Below are 21,074 nucleotides of genomic sequence, written 5' to 3'. Positions count from 1 at the left end.
AAATTTTAAAAGTTGATGCATTCATTAGCTGGCAGCTAACGTAGGTCAGTGAGTACACCGGCCTGATGGGCGAATGGGGCTTATGAGCTAGAAAAGAGATAGTAGATCAAAAGGCAGTGACCAAGCTTCCATCCCAATATTCTTAAGTGGCTTGGTTTTAAAATGTTCCAATGAAGCACACAGACAGTCAACTATGTTAAAGGTGTCTATATAAACAAGTATGTTGTTTGTGTAATATACCTAATGTAATCCTCATCTATGAGGAATGTGAAAAACAGCAACAGAAGTTTGAAGAGTAATCTCAAAGCAGATGATAGACTTAAATGGTCTAACTGCTATCCTGAAAGAGGCAGAAATGGAGTCTGGAATTCCTATTATAATCATTGAAAATTCCTCAGATTCTAAAAGGATCTGAGCAGGTAGAAAAATTGAAAACGTAATCCTTCTATTCAAAAGGAGGGGGGAGGTAGAAAGGCGGTTCTAGACAAGTTAGCCTCATACTTATAATAGGAAATGTGCTAGAATCCATTATTATGATCATAATAGAATATACTTTTAAAATGTGATCAAGCAGAACCAACATAGCATTGCAAAAGGGAAATCATTTTTACCTAGAATTTTTTAAAAATCAAAGTAACATTCATGGTGGGTAGAGGAGAACTGGTGGATGTAGTGTACTTGAATTTTAAAAGAGACACTTGATAAGGCACTACAAACATTGCCATACAAGGTAAAGCACATGGTGTAGAGGTCAACATAACATCAAAAAATTACTGGTTGGTTGACAGGAGGCAGGGAATAGGGAAAAAGCATCTTTTTTTGATTGGCAAGCTATTACTATTGGAGAACCATGAACATAATTGCTAGGTCGACAACTATTATAATCTACATCAGTATTTTGGAGGGGAGAATAAAGATGTGGTAGTTAGATTTGCTGATGGCTCAAGATAGGAAGGAAGTCGTCAAGAGGAGGTAGTGTATCGGCAAACATATAGACCAGTTCAGTGTATCAGCTAAAATCTAGCAGATCGAATAAAACGTGGGAAGAGCGTGCTCATTTTAGCAGGAAGAATACAAAAGCAGTATGTAGAAAGAGGGTGCAGAACTTGGGGGCAAAAAGGAATTTCGATGGCTAGGTACATGAATCAGAGTTAGCATACAGGAACAATAAGTGAGCAAATGAATAAAGTCATCTAGATTCCATTCTCCTTACAAAAAAGTTGCTAAGTTTTATTGCAACTGTACAGAACCTCTGCTGAGACACATCTGAAGTGCTGCTTACAATTTTGATTTACTTATTAGAATACAATGATAAAATTGGGTTAGAAACAGCTCAGAAAAGGTTCACAACTTATTTTTGGGATGAAGGACTTATCTTATGAAAATCTATGTCAGCAGATTAGGCCTATATCAAAGAAGAGAGGTAATCTTATTGAAACCCAAGATTGTGAGGGGACTGGATAAAGCTGGAAGTTGTTTCCTCTTGTGGAAGACACTAAAATTTAGGGTACATGGCTTAAGAGTAAGAGGTCTCCTTTCTTTAAAAAAAATACATTAGAGATGATAGGAAATATTTTGTCTTAATGTCCTTAGATGGTGAACTTTTCTTCCTTCGAAGATAGTGGAGGCTGAGTCTTTAAACCTATTCAAGGTAGAGATAGATAGATTTTTGATAGGTAATGGAGGCAAAGGTTACATACTGCAGACAAGAAAGCAGAGCTGGAGACAAGCCACGACCAACCAGATCAGCCATGATCTTCTGGAATGGCTGGGCATGTTCATAAAAAGGCCAAATTGTCTATTCCAGCTCAAAAGTCCTTTGCTCCGATAAACCAAAGCGCAGCCATCTGGTTGCGCCATGGTCAATTGTTAAGTAAGTTGTTTTCAGATATTTAAATTGTTAATCCAATTAGCAAGTGACAATTTCAGAGCCTCAACAAGCTTTGCACAAACTGCATAATATCTTTCAAGCTGCCATGAAAAAAATAAGCCACACATCAGGAATGACTAATTCTAAGGTACATTCTTGAATTCTCTCTGGCATCTATGTAAAAACATATAGCCACACACAGATAAAATTTGTAACCATGTGTTATGTCATCCTATTGTTAAGAAATTGAAGTTCATTTCAAAAACTTGCTAGGATGAAAACGCTAACAAATGAAGTCCAGAATGCCCTGCCACAAAAAATAAATTTTACACTTTGAATAACCAGCCTCTTCCTTCAGAAGCTTGAAAACCCACTAAATGACAACTTGAAAAAGTAGAACATAAGCAGAAAATGTTTTGTCTCAAAATCATTAATTCATAAAAGATAATGTTTACCTGCTGTGAAAACAAACAGAAGAACTGATACAAAAACTGAGGCGTAATAAAGCAGACATTCTGGGAAAAAAGGAACATAAGTTTGGTTAGTCTTGGTTTTAACATAGTATCGGACACCTTTCAAAAAGAATACACATAATGTAGGCATATGTGAAACATTTCAAAATTCACACATTTAGATTTGGATTATGTTCAGCACCTGCAGTTAGATAAACTTTCTGCATAAGGTTTTTTTATATGGTCTCTTTTTGACACTACTGAACAGTACTTTGCACGTATCAGCAGAATAAGCACTGAAATTCAAACTGTGCTGAAACAATGTCCACAGAGCCCTATGTCAATGAAAGGAGAGAAAGTTATGCTTCACATTCCTGAATGCAACTTCTTATGAATGCATTCTCTTCCAAACAGCTTATTGACGTTTAACATCTCCATTCACAAAACAAGCATTTGGACACAGCCGAATGTGTATAATTCTGTTGATATTACTTTAGCTTCAGAGTCAGAAGTTTGAGAGCTCAAAATCCACTCCTGACAAAATCAAAGAGCAATAGTCCAGTGAGGAACCACTGCATTGTGGGTTGAAAAGTTAAACTGAAACCCAGCCAATTCTCTCAGCTGACTAAGAGATCACATGATACTGCTTTGAATAGAAGTAGCAGTTCTTTCCAACGTTCTGGCTAAATGTCAACCAACATTACAGAAGTCAAATGTATAGGTATTATTATAATATTGCTAGTTGTAAAAATCTTGCTCTGTACAAATTGGCTGCTGCATTTTCTACATTAGTGGCAGTTTGCGAATTGTAAAACAAGCATTAAGTATTAGCTGGAGCGGCTCAGGAGCCACACTGTCTCTGCCAGATTTGCTGCAGTGGACCATTCACTGGCCTTTCAGTCAGTTGAGATTCTCATTTCTGCTCGTTCTTCCAAAACCCTCCCAAAATGTCAGCTTCTGTCAGTCACAGCTGTCAGAAATATTCCTGCTGCAATGTCAATATCCATATCTTCTGTATTGAGTACAATAGTGACTAAACTTCAAAAGTACCTAATTGACTAAGAAGTACTTTTGTAGTTATAGAATGGTCTTTAGGGAATGTAAGCTATACATGTAAAACTGCACACAGAACATCAGAAGTCAGGAGAAAGGGACAAGGAAAAAAGAAAATGTAGAGAAAACTACTTTGTTAAATAACAGGTAAATGTTAAAAGTGTAAACAAAATCATCCATAACATTCTTTTAAAATTCATCCAGGTAACATACCTTATAAAAAAAGTACTGTACAAGATGTGATATTCTAACATAATACAAGTGGCCATGGACAAATAGTAACTTAGCAAGGAATTTGAATCTTGCTATTGCATAGTCACTATTTCTCACTGCTTGCCTTCCTTCTTTGCCCATAATACCTGTGGAAAGAAAATATTAAGACTGCATAATTTTTAAATTAAAATTCTGAAACCTTTAAATGGATTACACCAACTTAAAATGTGCAATGTATATATTTTTAAAATAAGATCTGTGTAAAATTGTAAAATATAAAACTTTAACTGCAACACAAGAGCCCAAGGCACTTCATAATGAATACAGATCACACCCACAGCATACACTGGGAGAAATATTATAATAAAGTCTTATATGCTAAGAGATGGATTTTGTGTAGGCTTTGCAGTGGCAGAGCCTTATAGGGGCTTATAGTCTGCCATTAGTGAAAGTGTCAGTGAGTGGAAAAGTGTTGCAACACAATCCAGAATGATTTTAATGTTGTACTCTATGTCTCAACTTGAGAATCAGTGAACACTCAATTCATCTTCAATTAGAGCTGTATGGATCAGTTCTACTGTCTATTACAGACCCTAGTTCACAATACAAGTAAATATCTTGTGTACACAAAATAATGATACAATTTAATTTTAGATAGGGGTTTATTAATTAGCAAGTTCAAAGGAATTATTGGAGAATCTCACAATGCATCTTTCTGACTTTGTTTCTGTTTGATTGACAGGAAGCTCAAATCTTGCTTATTACATGGCACAGCCCCACTTAATGGCTTAATTATCAAACAATGATATAGTATTGCACAATTATATAAAAGAGAAAAATCAAATGTTAGGCACCTTAAAATAGTTTTTATCAAATACACATGTAGGAAAAAAAACAAAGAAAATCTTGTGACAAATATACTTTACACACAAGAACATTCCAATTAATTTAATCGACAAGTGTCTGGAGGCTATGCGATGCATCATAACTCACTTTTAGCCAATATCCTTAGAACTGTTGACCCTATTACAACCTGCTCATTCATATGATCACAGTTGTAATATACAAACAGGCAAATTTTGCTTTACATACAGTACCTATGCCAATATTTGCTTCCATTATCATGCTGACATCATTTGCACCATCACCAATTGCTAAGGTAATAGGTTTGGCTGGCGATGTCTTTAAAAGCCTGACTACCTGCAAGTATATAAAACCAATAACAGAGTTTAAGTCATAAAATTCAAGATACAAGACATTGTACATACACAACTACACAGACATGTAAGCAAAATTTTCAAACAATTTTTAAAACTATGTTAGATGCTTTATCTGCTTAAAGCTCGCAGAGTGGATGTAGGAACACATGAGAAAAAAGTAGTCAGTGTGGCTACAATCTGAGTATGATAGTTATTTGTATGCAACATTGGAGAGAAAAGCCTCTGATTTGCCCCTATAGGCAAATGCAAGAAGAAATGAAGTTGTAGATGTTACATTTAAGATGGTTGATGTGTCATAGTCTAAAACAGGAGGTCATAATGATTCTATTCCACACAATGTGCCTGACCTGCACAGCATATTGCTTAAGTTTTGACAAATCTATCCAAAGGAAGAGAGATTTTGCATGCTGAAACTGACTTCTGTGAAACATTTCCAAAGACAAATTAGGTAACTCTGAACAGACTGATGTCAAAACTTGCTGTGCAAAACAGTCAATTATGGGGAGGATACTTTCAGGAGCTGATTATTCAACAGGAATCAGACACAGCCTCTTTATGGTGAAATTACGAAAAAGTTACTTTGTAAGCACCATCAACAAAATCAGACAATTAAAAAAAAGCACAACGTAACAGTTGTCTGCACTTAATCAGGTTTTCTTGATATTTTCTATCATCTCAACATGTGCATTGCCTTTAGACTGAAGAGGATTGATAGCCTGTTGGGTACAATTACTTGAGTGACATGGCAATCACTTCAATGTAAAATCATCTTCAGCCCTAACTCAACCAATATCATTCATTATGGGATAGAATCATTCTGACAGCATGGAATGGGGTCATGTCACCCTGTTTATCCATGATCAGCTAGTCCACTCCCCAGTCTTTTCCTGAATGTTCAAGTTTGAGGAAACTTATCCAATTCTCTTGTGAAAACCACAACTGAATCTGTTTTCTCTACCCGCTCTAGTAGTGCTCTCCAGATCCTAATCATTTTCTACATTTTCCATTCCTCCAGTTTTTCCGAGCTCTTTTGCGAACTACGTTAAACTGGCGTCTTTTCATTCTCCGGACATTTGCTAATGGGAAAAAAATCTACTCTATTGGGACCCCTCCTGATTTTGAGCACTTCTATCAAGCACCCCCCTCATTTCCAAAAAGTTCTCATCTTTTCCAACCTAAACATGTAGCTGAAGTTTCTCACACCTGGAAACAAGCTTGCAAATCATTTCTACATCTCTCTAAAGCTGTCATAGCTTGCCTGAAGAATAAATATATTTCATTGAGGAAGAACCAGTATTTTACATTTGTGTTTGCTTTTGTCTTGGATGCCTCCATTTATACAGCATCAAATTACTTCATGAACTCTTTAGTAACAGTTGTTCACTGGCCTTGCAAAACACTTGTGATCACAGCAAACAAAATTCTGTGGAATATTGTTCAAAAGCACACCATATCTCCATTTTGACCTTAAGAAAAATCCCTCCCTAAATTATGAAATGTCTGTTAAGGGATAGTATTACATATGTGCCTGACTAAACTCGTAATCACTAACCCTCGACTGACAGACAAAGTTCTAGCAGTGGTCTCCAATCAGATACAAGCTGCATTTCTTTTCATTAAACTGTGAAAACAGAGGAATTGTTACTCAAGAATTGGAATAAAACATCAACTTCCTGGTCTGCTCTTTTAAACAAAACAATAATCAGATTATACAGCCCCTCATGGAGCACTGGAACAAATACCAAAACCAAATAGTTAATGGAGACGTATGAAAAAAATACATTTACTCAACAACATTGGGTTAGTTTCATGGCCTGATCTGATAGGAAATGAGTTTGCTGCCACATTGAACCATGAAGGAACTGAACTTTAGGCACTGGTATTTTCAGACAGAATAAATTAGTTTCTATTTCAATAAAAATATACTTGAGGAAAAGAGCAACCAAGAACTTATGTCACTTGTTATACTACAACACAACTTAATGTCAAAGTAACGCAAACAAATTGCATGAGTAGACTTGTTTCTGAAACTCCAATCTTGAGCATTTAACTTACTTTTGCTTTTTGTAGAGGTGCCATTCGGCAACATAACACAGCACTGCAGTTTTTGCAGATTTCCATGAAGAGTTCTTCATGCCCCCTGAGGGCAAGTGAAAGGCTGGTTCCATCGACAACCAAGCCATGCTGAATCACATGATCATGTTTTATCCTAAAATTATAATATACTTGTTAAAATATTATACAAGTTTCTGAATCTTTTGTGTAATTAATGTGTATGTATATTAGATGAAGCATTGCCTGTGCTAACATATTTCACAAAGGTATGTAAGGTTTAACTGAAAAGTAGAATTTTATTTTCTGCATAAAAAGGATACTTTAAAAATTAGAGATCCACATGAATGGATTGATTACATCTCTCCTATACACTTGCATAAAAAATGGCATTGATGATCTAGTGGGCCTTGCTTAAGGGTGTAAATTCAGAACAGAAATGCGGAGACATTTCTTCAGCCAGAGCGTGGTGGCCTGTGGAATTCATTGCCGCAGAGTGCAGTGGAGGCCGGGACAATAAATGTCTTCAAGGCAGAGATTGATAAATTCTTGATGTCACAAGGAATTAAGGGCTACAGGGAGAATGCGGGTAAGTGGAGTTGAAATGCCTATCAGCCATGACTGAATGGCAGAGTAGACTCGATGGGTCGAATGGCTTTCCTTCCACTCCTGTCTCTTATGGTCTTATTAAGTCAACTTACTCCATTACATGTTGGCAAGACCTACTTTTTTAAACATTGTGTAAGAAAACTAAACAGTTTTATAAATTGGGATTTCCATTTTTTATAAATCAGTTTAATATTACAATAATCAGCATCGAGTGTGCAGTCATTGGATTGCTGGCATCAAACATATCGTTCTTATTTTCTTTTATTATTCTTAGTGGCAGTTAGTTAGCTCAGTTGGCTAGACCAATGGTTTAAATTGCACCGATTCCAACAATGTTAGTTCAATTCCTTTACCAGCTGTGGTTATGAAGTCCTACCTTCTCAATCTCTACACTAAGCTGCACAAATATTTTAAGAAAACACATTCGCTGCAAGCAAAACTCCTACTCTTCTCCCATCCTCACCAATCCCTCTGGTACTGCAAACTGGCTGGACCACATCAAGCAATGTCAAGCCTTAGGCTGGTCTGCCAAAACAAACATGTACTACCCAGAAAAAAAGGGGAGGGGGAGAAAGGAGTCTATAGACTCTCTCTACATTCGTGCCAACCCTTCAACTTCTATTCACCATTAACTATTTTATTGGAAGCAAATGCTCACCTCCTGTTGGCTGTTTCACTTACAGCAATCAAGTGAAAAGACAACTTTCTTGTCGCCAAAGGAAAGACCAGTCATTTACCAACACAGAATTCTTTGGCAAATTTCTACTGAAATCTGAACACTTGGTTTAAATTGCTAATTTAGCTCCTGAGACCTGGCAAACTGACACATGGTAAATAAAGTCAATGAGTTAAAGATTGGTGTAAGGAATGGGTTTCAGTTGATGAGATGTTGGCACCAATACTTGGGTAGAAAGACATTATTCCGGTCAGGCATGTTTCACTTGAATCATACTGGCACCACTGTCCACGCAAACTGAACAAGTTGTCGAGAGGGCTTTAAACCAAATAGAGGAATGGGGGTTGAGAAAGGGGATATGTAGACTTACAAAGCAAAAGGATATAACAGCATTGCAGAACAGCTATTCAGGTAATGATACCCAGAGCATAGTAGGAAGAGACAATGTACAAACATAGAAAAAGCAGCAAATGGTGGAGGCAAGAAATCGTAAGAAAAGCAAAATTAATGGCTCTTTATTTGAATTCAAGTAGTAGTCAGAACAAAATTAGTTTATTAATAGCACAGAAAGGTTAATGTGTCTAGATTTGGATCCTTCATAAGAACAATATCATGGACTCAAAACATTAACATGACTTCTCTCTTTGCAAATGCTATCATCCCTTGATTTTTTCCAGCACCTTCTGTTCTTATTGCCAACAAAAATATGTTGTGGATTCAAGCAGCAATTATGCTATTTTGGATGCAATAATGAGCAATGATTCAGATTTCGCAAGTGATCTCAGTAAAAGATCCCCAAGGAAACAGCAACTATCACTTACTAAAAAATTAGTATTGAGTTTGACAGCGAAAATCTTGGGTTGGAAGCAACTGTGCTAAATATAAATGAAAATATTTAGAAAGGAATGAGGACAGAATTGGAGTGTTCGGGCAAAGATGGTTAACAAAATGAAAAGTTTTAGAAAAGTAGTTTGTAACTCACAAAAACACATCACAGTATGGAAGGAAGAATTTAACACTATGATAAACTGACCTTGTTTAATCAAGGAACTAAGGCTAGTATCAAATTGAAAGAAAAATGCAGCAAAGATGAGTAGCAAACCATAGAATTTAGAATGCTTTCAAAAAACGTGTGGTGATTGAAATGATGTCAACCAGGTGGACCTCAGAATATGCATTCCCCGACTGGAGCTGTTAATCTGATCCAATCAAGGAGCCCTGGTTGACAGATAAGAAAAGGAGTTCAGACATCCTGTTCGCTGAGAGTATGGCTCTGAGGGAGCTGGATCAGTGTCAAGGAGTGGATACTGGCCTTTGTGTAGTTATTTTAAAAAGATGGTCAAGGATGACATTAACTCAAAGGTTGGCTGAGTTGTGCATAATGTGGAGGGCTCTCGGAGGTTGTAGCGGGACACCAACAGGATACAGAGCTGGGTTGAGAAGTGGCAGATGGGAGTTCAACTTGGAAAAGTGTAAAATGATTCATTTTGGAAGGTCTAATCTGAATGCAGAATACAGGCTGTGTGGAGGAACAGAGGGATCATAGGGTTCATGCCCATGATCCCTCAAAGTTGCCACGCAGGTTGATGGGGTGGTTAAGGCGTCTGGTGTGTTGGCTTTTCTTAGCAGGGGGATTGAGTTTAAGAGCTGCAAGGTTATGCTGCAGCTCCATAAAGCCCTGGTTAGACCACACTTGGAATATTATGTTTGGTTCTGTTGCCTCGTGAGAGGAAGGATGTGGAAGCTTTAAGAGAGGGTGCGGAGGTGATTTACCATGCCTGGATTGGAGGGCATGTCTTATGAAGAAAAGGATGAGAGCACTAGGGTTTTTCTCATTGGAGTGAAGAAAGATGAGAGGTGACTTGATAGAGGTGTGCAAGATGATGAGACACAGTGGATTGCTAGAGACTTTTTCACAGGACAAATGGCTATCACAAGGGGGCATAATTTTGAGGTGATCGGAGGAAGATTTAGAGAAGATGTCAGAGGTAGGCTCTTTACACAGTGGTGCGTGCGTAGAATGCACTGCCATTGGTGGTAGTACAGTCAGATAAGTGAGGGACATTTAAGCAACTCTTGGATAGGCACATGGATGTTAGTAAAATGTAGGGTATTGTACATTAGTTTGATCTTAGAGCAGGATAAAAGGTCGGTACAACATAGAGGGCAACAGTACTATGCTGTACTGTTCTATGATAAACTTAAGAGGGAGAAAACAAACCGAGGGCAAATTAGCACATAATAAAAATGGACATAAAACGAACAGAGGCTCCTTAGAATGAGGGTGGGCTAATAATGGGAATGCAGGAAATAACAGAGGAGTTGACTACTTTGCATTACTCTTCACTGTAAAAGACACTTATAACATTCCAAAAGCACTAAATAGTCAAGAATTGGTGTGCACACACAAGTGTGGGAGGGTTCATGTAGCGAAGGGAGGAAGAAAATAAATACAATAACTATCATTGGAGAGAAAAAAAAGTACTCAGAAAATTAACAAGGCTACAGGCCAACACACTGCCTGGACCTGATGGGTTACATCCTAGAATATTAGAAAGCAAGTAGTTGCAAAGATAAAGGATGCACTGGTAGTCATCTTCCAACAATCCTTTGATTCTGGAAATGTCCCAGAGGATTGGAAAACTGCAAATGTAACACTCAAAAAGAGAGTGAGCCAAACAAGTTAATACTAGGCCAATTTCTCAGACATTTACTAATGAAATATGCTAGAGGCTATTAAAGCGTGTCATCGCAGATCATTTTGAAATATGGAATACAAATCAAGCAGAGTCAGCATGACTTCATGTAGGGAAATGTGCCTCAGTAATTTATTAAAACGCTTTGGAGGTGCTACCAAGCAGGATAAAAAGGAAAACAGTAGAATCAATTTTTGGATTTCCAAAAGATGCTCAATAAGTTACTGCACATAAAGCTGCTTAAGATAATAAGCCATGCTGTGGAGGGTTGTGTATTAGCATGAATAGAGGAATGACTAATCAATACAATTGGGATAATGATGTATTTTCAAGATAGCAACATATCAGTGCTGGGAATAATTTATTTACAATGTATATTAATGACTTGGATGAGTGAAATTTGCAGATGATACAAACACACAGTCTTATTATAAGAGGGACACAGATCGAGTGAGTAGGTAAAACAACTTTACAAATAAAATACAGTCTGGGACAACGTGAAGTTAATGAACTTTGCAGCAAGAACAGGGCAGCTAAATATTATTTAAATAGAGAAAAACGAATAGAAAGCTGAAGCACAGAGGGCTTGAGATTCTTGTACATGAATCACAAAAAGCAAGCTCAGTAATAGGGAAGGCAAATGAAATATTAGCCTTTATTTCGATGGGAACAGAATGTAAAAATAGTGAAGTCTTACTAAATTACACGAGGGTTATTTCTGCTGTTACATCCTATGAGCTTATTTGATACTTCAGGAAGATTTTCTATGTAAGAGGTGCTACATAAATGCAAGTTGTTACCCATGGACAGTTGTAACTGCTGCTGAAACTTAATGTTTATTATTTTAAATTGATAAAATTATTTTACTGGAAACAATTCACTACAGAATAATATAAAGTACAAGTATTATGTGGAATAGGTTAAAGAGAACAAAGAATGTGATAATCTTCTAACAAGTTCCAATGCTTACTAGACCATACCTAGAATACTGTGAACAGTTTAGGTCACTTTACCCAAGGGAAGATATTTGCTAGGTTATTCCTGGGCATGGAGGGATTTTCTTACTTGGAGAGTAGGTTGAGCCTGTATTCACTGAACTTTACAAGAATGAGGAGTGACCTTATTAAAGCATAAAAGATTCTTAGGAGGTTTGGTAGGGTAGATATGTCGAGATTGAGAGTTCTCTCACAAGGGGAAACAAACAGGAGGGCATAATCTCAGTTTGAGCTCACCCATTTAAGACAGAAGTGAGAATTTTCATCTTTCAGAACAGTGAATCTGTGGAATTCTTACCACACAGGGCTATTGAGTTTGTGCACTAAATATATTCAAAGCACAGAGATAAATCTTTAATCTGTCAGGCAACCAAAGGTTATGAAGAAATGACAGCATTGTTGAACTAAGAAAAATCAAATGAGCCATGATCTCACTTAATTGGGGAACAGACTGATGGCCTACTTCTGTTCCTGCATTTTATGGTCTTGCCTTGCTGCACTGGAGAGGTTTTCTACATTAAAAGGTCTTTCACAAATGCAAATGGTTATTGATGGATGGAGATATATTTCAAACGTGAACAGTCCACATTAACAGTCAAGTTAAATGTAACTATTTCTGAAACTTAATATATACAATTTCAAATTTTTGAATGAATGGTTTTTAACTGGTAACAATTCACTGCAGAATGATAAAATGCAGATTATGTGAAATGAGTTGAGAACAGAATGTGATTACCTTGTATCAAGCCTTTGAAGCTGTGCTGCACACTCAGTGTCAGATTTCTGATCGGTAAGCTCCAAAATATTCATTGCCCTGTGAAAATGTCCACTTGATAAACTCACACTAATTGCAGTTTCCAGTTTATCTCCCGTAAGAACCCATACTTTGATCCCTGCTAATTTAAGAGCCTCTATCGTCTCTGGAACTTTGTCCTGTAATCTAAATCAAAAACCAAAGCAGTCAATATACTTATAGCAAACAACATAAACATACATAATTTCAATGTCTGATGGCTGTTCAGCAACACTGGCAAAGTATGCAACTAAGTGGACAACATCTCAGATATAGACTCAGCTCCGACACTCCATGGTTACCACAAGGCACAAATACACATCTTGAACCTATAGGAGTTAAAAATTACTATCTGTCAGAAGTACCAACAAGCCAGTTCCATTAGAATTATATTTAGAATGAGTCCTTATTTTTGGAAGTGCAGGGAAAGTGTGACCATTTCGAAATAGGCAAGGAAAACAAAGTTACATTCAAATTAATGTTGCTGGGTGTGTGACACTAATACAATAAACATGTTATTTTTAAAAATATTAATTATTTTCATTTTGAGTGACTCTCATCAGTTTTTTTTTAAACACAGAAAGGTAACATTATATGGAATTCCAAATAAACTAGCCAACTTGACATTGAAGAGAAGATGCCTAAATACCATCTTGACTGACTACTCAGAGTAATTTGTATTTACTTATATTACTTCTCCCAAAGGGTTGTGAATCTGTGGAATCCACTACCCCAGATTGTGGGGCACTGAGTATATTTAATTTTCAATTAGTATTGGGTTAAAAGTTATGAGGAGCAGGCAGGAAAGCAGAGTTGAGGCCAAGATGATATCAGTCATGATTTTATCAAATAGCAGGGCAGGTTCAAGGGGCTGAATTGCCAACGACTACTCCTTGTTCTTATATACATCCTTTGAACTTACACAAGGTATCTAGTTGGTAAGGGACAGTAAATGTGAAGTACTATGTTCAAATATGCCAGGAAAGTTGGACAAAGATATGAAAACCATAACTAATTCTGAAATAAACTACTGGATGGCTAAAAACTACTTTCAATCATTAAACCCATCATATTCTACTTTTGATAAATTCAGAACAATCACAAGGAAGAGTGAAGCCAATTAGCAACCTAAAGTAGTCTAAGATATAACAGTGTAGCATTCAAGGTTTTCATTGCTGTATTCTTAGCCAAAAAGATTAAATTGTATTAAGGAGAATTATGTAGGACTATATAGTTATATGGGAAGCTGCCTATTACTCAAAATTAAGAACAAGAACAGCAAAATGGGGTCTTTGATTGCACTGCGTGAAAGGATGGGGAAAGGCTCTCTCACTTGAAGAGCATAATACTCTTAACAACAATTCCTGATTTCACAAGAAGACAATTAGCTTTAAAGATATGCAGAACTCACGTTGGAAACTGATGGTTTACAAACAAGCCACACATTTCTCTTTTGTTTTGCAATTATTTTTTTCCTGAAAACTATATCTCCTGAAGTGTTCCTTACCTTCACATTTGCACTTTTGCACATGCAGCATGGTTAATGCTAACCTTCAAACATCAACTTCAATTCCAAAAATAATTTAATTATTCGATAATTTTGTAAATAATTGAATCCAGTTATCTGAATGAGTATAAGCAAAACTGCATTCATTCCCAGGATAGGAAGAAATACACCAAGACAACAACATTGATTACAAATTCTTAACTTTCACTGACAAATCACTGGATTGATGAAAACATCAATTGACTTATGCTTCCAGCGCATTGCAGAGGTTAGTGACATTAGTTTAAAGAAATAACCCAGACTTTCACTATGAATTATACATGAAATAAGAGATGACTATCTTCAAAACATGTAAAAAAGAAATTTCCACAAATTAATGTAGACAAAATGATAGTCATTTTGAAAATATCTGCAGCATTAGAACTTAATCCATAGAATTTGTCAGAATAAATACTTCATTAGATAATTCATATTAGATTTACATAATGTATTACTTTATGGCAAAATAGAAGAAATTATAGATATTTAATTGAAGTAACAACAAAGAAAATCATCAACATACTTGTCTTCCACACCAGAAACTCCCAGCAGATGCAAGTCTCTCTCAATAAGATTGAAAACATTGGCTATTTCTTCTTCTCGATGTTGTAGAGATGTCCTGGCTGCAAGAAGCTGCGATGCCACTTCCTCATATTCCTTTTTGTTTAGATATCTGCATGCCATACAAAGTGTTCGCAGTCCTTTCTAGAAAATATATATACACTTGGAGATTTATATAGCCGTGCTTATGTTCAAAGTGTTCAAAAGCTTCAGCCAACGAGTTTCTTAACTTTACCATTCAACTAGAAGAGAGTGTTCCACAAGGAGCAATCGGGTGGATTTGACAGGCAAAAACAAAACAGCATTTCTTGCCATTGTTTATAAAATTATGAGGGGATGGATAGGATAAATAGGCAAAGTCTTTTCCCTGGGGTCAGGGAGTCCAGACCTAGAGGACATAGGTTTAGGGTGAGAGGGGAAGATGTAAAAGGGACTGAAGGGGCAACTTTGTCGCAGAGGGTGGTACGGCTATGGAATGAGTTGCCAGAGGATGTGGAGGAGACTGGTACAATTGCACCATTTAAGAGGCATTGGGATGGGTATATGAATAGAAAGGGTTTGGAAGGATATGGGCTGGGTGCTGGCAGGTGGTACGAGATTGGGCTGGGATATCTGGTCGCCATGGATGGGTTGGATCGAAGGGTCTGTTTCCATGCTGTACATCTCTATGACTTAAAAAAAAGTCTGATAAAAGATTTTACAGATTAGACTTACAGTGTGGAAACAGGCCCTTCGGCCCAACAAGTCCACACCGACCCGCCGAAGCGCAACCCACCCATACCCCTACATTTACCCCTTACCTAACACTACGGGCAATTTAGCTTGGCCAATTCGCCTGACCCGCACATCTTTGGACTGTGGGAGGAAACCGGAGCACCCGGAGGAAACCCACGCAGACACGGGGAGAACGTGCAAACTCCTCACAGTCAGTCGCCTGAGTCGGGAATTGAACCCGGGTCTACAGGCGCTGCGAGGCAGCAGTGCTAACCACTGTGCCACCGTGCCGCCCATACTCTGATGCAGATGTCCCATTTGCTAATGGTATAGGGCACATGTAAATCTGGCGTCAAGTTGAGAGGATTTCTTTGCATGCAGCACTGACATCAGTCAATCACATTAAAACTATCTACACATAGCAAAACAGGAAGTTAAAAGCACTTAATCCTTCGCATATAAATTTTGAGTGTGAAAGAGATGATTGTGGTTGTAATAAAATGGAAAATAAAAACACAAAAGTCCATTTTAAATGAAGTGAAAGCACAAAGATAAAACGATTATCAGTGAGGATATGTAGCAATATTTATGCAGTTAGTATACGGTTATAAACCCAGCTGCACCACATTCAATATGATGCAACTTTTCTCAGTGTTTTTATAGCAAAACAAAGACTTAAGACCAATAACTATCAGTTTAAGATTCCCCTTCGATTGTACTGTAGGGTAGCTCAACAGTACATCTTTGGATAAATGTAGAATCACTGACAGCAACTTGTGGATTGTTGTTATAATCTGTGCATATTCAAACTTCAGAATATGATCTCCTCTACGTCAACAAGAGGGAACACAGACCAGGTGACCGCTTCACGAAACACCTCTCCTCGGTCAGTGAGGACAGGATATCACCTTGCTGTAGTGCTAATAATTCTGCCTTAAGCCTAGTGAAGTGTTCCAGCAAAACACAATGCAAATTGGAGGGATGTCACCTCATTTTCTGTTTTGGTACTTTATAACCTTCAGGATTCAATACTGGGGAACAACAACTTCAAAGCTGTATGTGTCCTCTATTACTATTAACATTCTCATTCATCTTTTGATCTGGACACACTATCTATTTCACTCACTCCTTTGCCCCTTTTGTCAATAGCATAAAGAAAACATATTTCCAGCCTCATCGTTCAGAAGAAGTCATATAGGACTTGAAATGTTAATTCTGCTGGATCCGCTGAATATGGTCAGCTTTCTGTTTTTATTTCAGATCACTAGCATCTGCAAACATTTGCCTTTATTCCAGAAACTGATTAGAGTTTAATTCTTAGCAAGTTTAGCAGCATCTGTGGACAGAAAAGAGTTAATGTTTTGGGTCGAGTGACCCTTCTTTAGAACACGAGTATCCAAACATTTTGGTTATTTCTTAGTTCAATTCTGCTACCCATTACACATTCTGCTTCCAGGTTTTCTGACTAATGCTGGAATGTAACATGAACACTCTACCAAAGGAAGGTCTGCCATTTTAATGGACTTACAAAAGGTCAGTATGGAGGCAGCAGGCGGAAGGATGGATGGTGGAATTTTGTCTTGTAAATTTGTGACTCTTCTCCAGCGCTCATGCTGTGGTAAGGACCAAAAGTCGTGCTCTCTCTTGGAGTTAGCACTAAGAGGCCAGTCAAAAACAAGTGTATATGGCTGGACATCACAGTGTACAAAAAGCGTGTGGCCTATTGCAACTGGAAAAAGTGCTGCAATGCAACAAAAGATTTAGTAACTTATTAAAAGGAGGAACGGTGAGTGACAACACTTGGACTTTAAACCCTAACTCTCCTCCTCCAGCATTTTCTTGCAAATACTCCTCGGTCTAACATCTCACAGCTTTACCTATTCACCTTTCTCCTCCACACAAAACTGTCAGATAGAATAGAATTATTTTTCCATAACTAAATAGTGATTTGTTTAAGTGAAGAACACAACTATATTTTAATTACCGTTAATTGTAAAACATGTTCTTTAAATAACAAAGTCATACACCCTCAAAGGTTTATGGCTTTATGATTTAGTCTCAGGCTAACAAATGTGAAAATGCTTCAAGGTAAAAGGCTTTTACTCAAGGACACATGTTTATAGATAGCTTAATTTTGTAACTTAGATGCATGCAATAGGCTTTACATATTGACACATTCTTATTTGTATGATTGTTTTGATTTTAATCTATTTTGGCCATCAACAATTATTGTGAAATTGTAGATAGTTCTTTTAGCTAAAGGATACGGATAGATTTTGGAGAACATTCGTAACTTAATTGGGACATTTAGAATGCCAGTTAATCACTGAGGTAACACATCAGAATCAAAAGCACAATTTGTTCCAAGGGTGCCATATTAGTAAAGATATATTTAAGTTGGTAAGCTGACAGACAAGGTAGAAAGTAACGTGGCTAAACTGACCACTACTTTTAAAGGAACCAATTAAGAATTGGATATGTAGTATTTAGCCAATTTGAGATGATTCGTGTGCTATTCACTTGTTGGCAAACCAATTAGGTTCAAGCGTAGTGGCTAGCAAAGATTAACAAGTGGCACTTCTTCATGGCTTGGTGCGCATGATAAAAGACAAGGAGTACTTCTATCAACAGACAGAACAAGAGACCTGCGTCCAGTCACCCAGTTTGCAATCTGGTGTCCCAGAATGGATTAATCCTATAAACCACTGCACTTGTTTTGTACTTAAGATAAACTTAAATCCTGTAAAATTTGTAAGATTATTTGTACTTAGAATGGGTTTTGTAACTAACTGCATCCAGTAAATTTTAAGATTTGCTTTCTCAACTTCATCTGTAATTGCAATTGACTTTGGTCTCTTAAAGTTAAAAGTAAACCCCAAAATCTTACTTCATTCCCATCCTTCTTTCTGACCCACCACATATACTCTCAATCCATTCTTGCCAAGGATTCCATTTCTCACATTCATAATTCTGTTTGCACTCATTCTGGAAGATAATGGATAACTCTATGTGGACTCTCAGAGCCAACAGCTGGCTGCAGCCACTATCACATTAACTGCTGCTGAGAAATAGGTGCTGGACAGACATCAATAGCAGAGCAGAATCCATGGAAAAACTATGGTCTCCCATTTAATTGGTCACATTAATGCACCCCACTTTGCACATAATTGTCAACTTAGTCATCACTAATTGAAAAAGTCATGATAGAATTTAAACCTATTTCCAATATTAGGATTGAACATCTTTCACAGGTCCTTCGAAGGCCTTGGACAAGACAAGAGTCACTCCCAGGTGAGGCTGAGCACTGTGTGGATGTACTGCTATATGACTCACGCACACCATCCGCCAAAGTACATATGTATAAACCTTCATGCAGTCAAGGTAACTAGGTTGTCACACAGTGAGGTTTAAATAACAGGTAAGCAGGTGCCAGTGACAGGGACAGCCCCTGTCATTAGACTCAGACCACTCCAAGGCAAAGCAATGCACAGTTGACAACAGATGCTATGGTTCAGGGACCACCGAGGAAGACAGCCCATGGAGCAATGAGACGAAATGCGTGATGTTTGTGTCAGTATTCCCAAAGGCGGCGATACACTTGGAGAAAGAACAGAGAGAATCCATCTCTAGCATGAAACACATCATTCCTCAGGCACCTGTGCCATCTCCATCTGCATGGAGCATCTGAGTGTATGCTGGACCAGATCAGTGCGCTCTAGCATTCTGCTCAAAATGGATGAAAACCTTGCCTTGATGGTTCAATGTCTCGCTGAAATGTTGCCAAATACTCTGCACTTTCTGCTTAACAGGAAAGTGGTCAAAATGTAAGAATAGGGCAAATGGATGTGAAGACTTTTTCCTTCCCATTCCTTACCCTCCCTTCTCCACAATGAGCCTCACATGCTGCCTCTTGCCCAATGGAGCTAGGTTAGTTTGTGGCAGAGCCAAATGGTCTACACTTGAGGATTCCAAATGATTCCACCTTACCTTTTCTGTTGCTTCACTACTCTTAAACAGGATACATTGCAAGCCACAGCAGACCCACAACCATAACAAGACTCTGTATGGAATGCACAAAAGGACATCCCCAAATCAGTTGAGGCACTCAAATCACATTTTCTGTAATCCAAAAACTTGTCTATTCGCCTTTCCATCAAGAGACTCCTCTCTTCTGTCTCTTCCACATTAGCAGCAGGGTCCTCATAACTGTCACCAACCAGGTCTTCAGAGAAGCTAGCCATATCCGACGGCTTGAAGTGCAATCTCTTTTGATAACTATAGCTAATGCAGAATTAAAGAATTACAGCAGCTCCCTGGATACCTGATGCTCACATCCATGATTATATTCTGGTCACATAAAAGCTGAGCATTAAGCAAATGGAATTTCTTCCAATGTTGAACACTCCAGGTTTATAGGAGTCCTGTGATGTACATTAAGTCTCTGATTCCCTGTAGTTGTGGAACTAAGGTATTCCAAGAGTCTGTCAATCAGTTTCAAAGTGGACATAAATGGCACCTACATAAATATGTTGGCCACCTAAGAGATGCATTTGTGTCAACAGATTGTCAGAGTTTGGAGATTTCATCAGAAGATTACTGGACAGAAACAGGAAATTCATGGTTGGCAGGACCATGAAAGTCACATGTATGTTCACTTAAAGAGACATTGTTCCAGGAAGCTGCATGACAGCATCAACCCTGCGAGAATGCCTGAACGATTATCCAACCAAATCAAGGAACCAATCCTCTGTTGATACATAGTGTTCTTGGTATATGACCTCCTTCAAGCTCCAGTGTGCTCAGCAGTCGATACTGCAAAGTGCAGATGATTGTGCAGAAGGCAACTGCTACTGTTGTTGCAGCTTCTGCTACTGGTATGGATTCTACTATCTTTCATTAGAGGTCCAAATTATAACTGGATAAACTGTTCCCATGCAAAGATGGATTTCAGGGGAGATAAGCTCAAGATGAGCAAAGTCCAAAGTAGGTGAAATGAGTCCCAAAAAGTCAGAAGTCACTTTTCAAGTAGTTAAATCCACTTCTCAAAGTCTGATGAGCACAAGCCTTTCATATAAGTTGGTTCACTGCTTTTCAATTTCACTATTTAAATACTTTTGGAGGTGTCGATCAATGCTTCCTAAATGTCCTCGCATTGTTGACACTGGCTAATTCCACAGAACAGAAAATGCAACTATTGGCAGTTTTGGGCGATAAATGCACAATTAATTGACTACTTAAATTAGTTCACAAAGCACCAATGTTTTCCTGTGAGCCTACACTCTGAGGCTGGCAAACTTGCAATTAGACTGATCATGTTTGTCTTAGTTGACCACCCATACTGGCAGTTAAAAGGTTGCCCCTCTGAAGACTTAAAATCTCATGCAATCAAAAGCTAAGTCAGTGCCAGCCAGGCTACTTCCTGTACAGTTTTCAAATGTTATTTCAGTATAGAAAATGAAAAAGATTTTCCAACCTGTTACACCAGCCATCTGAAGAAATAACGTTATCAGTTATCATATCAGCAGTTCAATGATCTTTTGTACAGCAGGGTATGAGTTCCTTTATACTATTTAGTCTATACTTAGCTATATGAAGTATGAGATCATTGGTACTACCGCCAGCAA

At 37.8% G+C, this 21,074-nt stretch overlaps 1 protein-coding gene across 1 annotated transcript in view; it reads right to left on the bottom strand.

Moving 5' to 3' along the window:
- The window catches only part of atp11b (ATPase phospholipid transporting 11B), a 173,773-nt gene that overhangs the window by 68,643 nt on the left and 84,056 nt on the right, over window positions 1-21,074 (bottom strand). The window contains exons 18-23 of the mRNA XM_060834740.1: window positions 14,699-14,880; window positions 12,573-12,776; window positions 6,864-7,017; window positions 4,686-4,788; window positions 3,589-3,734; window positions 2,326-2,385 (exon numbers count right to left, since the gene is read on the bottom strand). Coding sequence (XP_060690723.1) covers window positions 2,326-2,385; window positions 3,589-3,734; window positions 4,686-4,788; window positions 6,864-7,017; window positions 12,573-12,776; window positions 14,699-14,880 — 849 coding nt within the window. The remainder of the gene's footprint in view (window positions 1-2,325; window positions 2,386-3,588; window positions 3,735-4,685; window positions 4,789-6,863; window positions 7,018-12,572; window positions 12,777-14,698; window positions 14,881-21,074) is intronic.

The sequence above is a fragment of the Hemiscyllium ocellatum genome, chromosome 13 (assembly GCF_020745735.1).
Source record: "Hemiscyllium ocellatum isolate sHemOce1 chromosome 13, sHemOce1.pat.X.cur, whole genome shotgun sequence".
NCBI classification, from domain to species: Eukaryota; Metazoa; Chordata; class Chondrichthyes; order Orectolobiformes; family Hemiscylliidae; genus Hemiscyllium; species Hemiscyllium ocellatum.
This window is presented reverse-complemented; position numbering and strand designations above follow the sequence as displayed.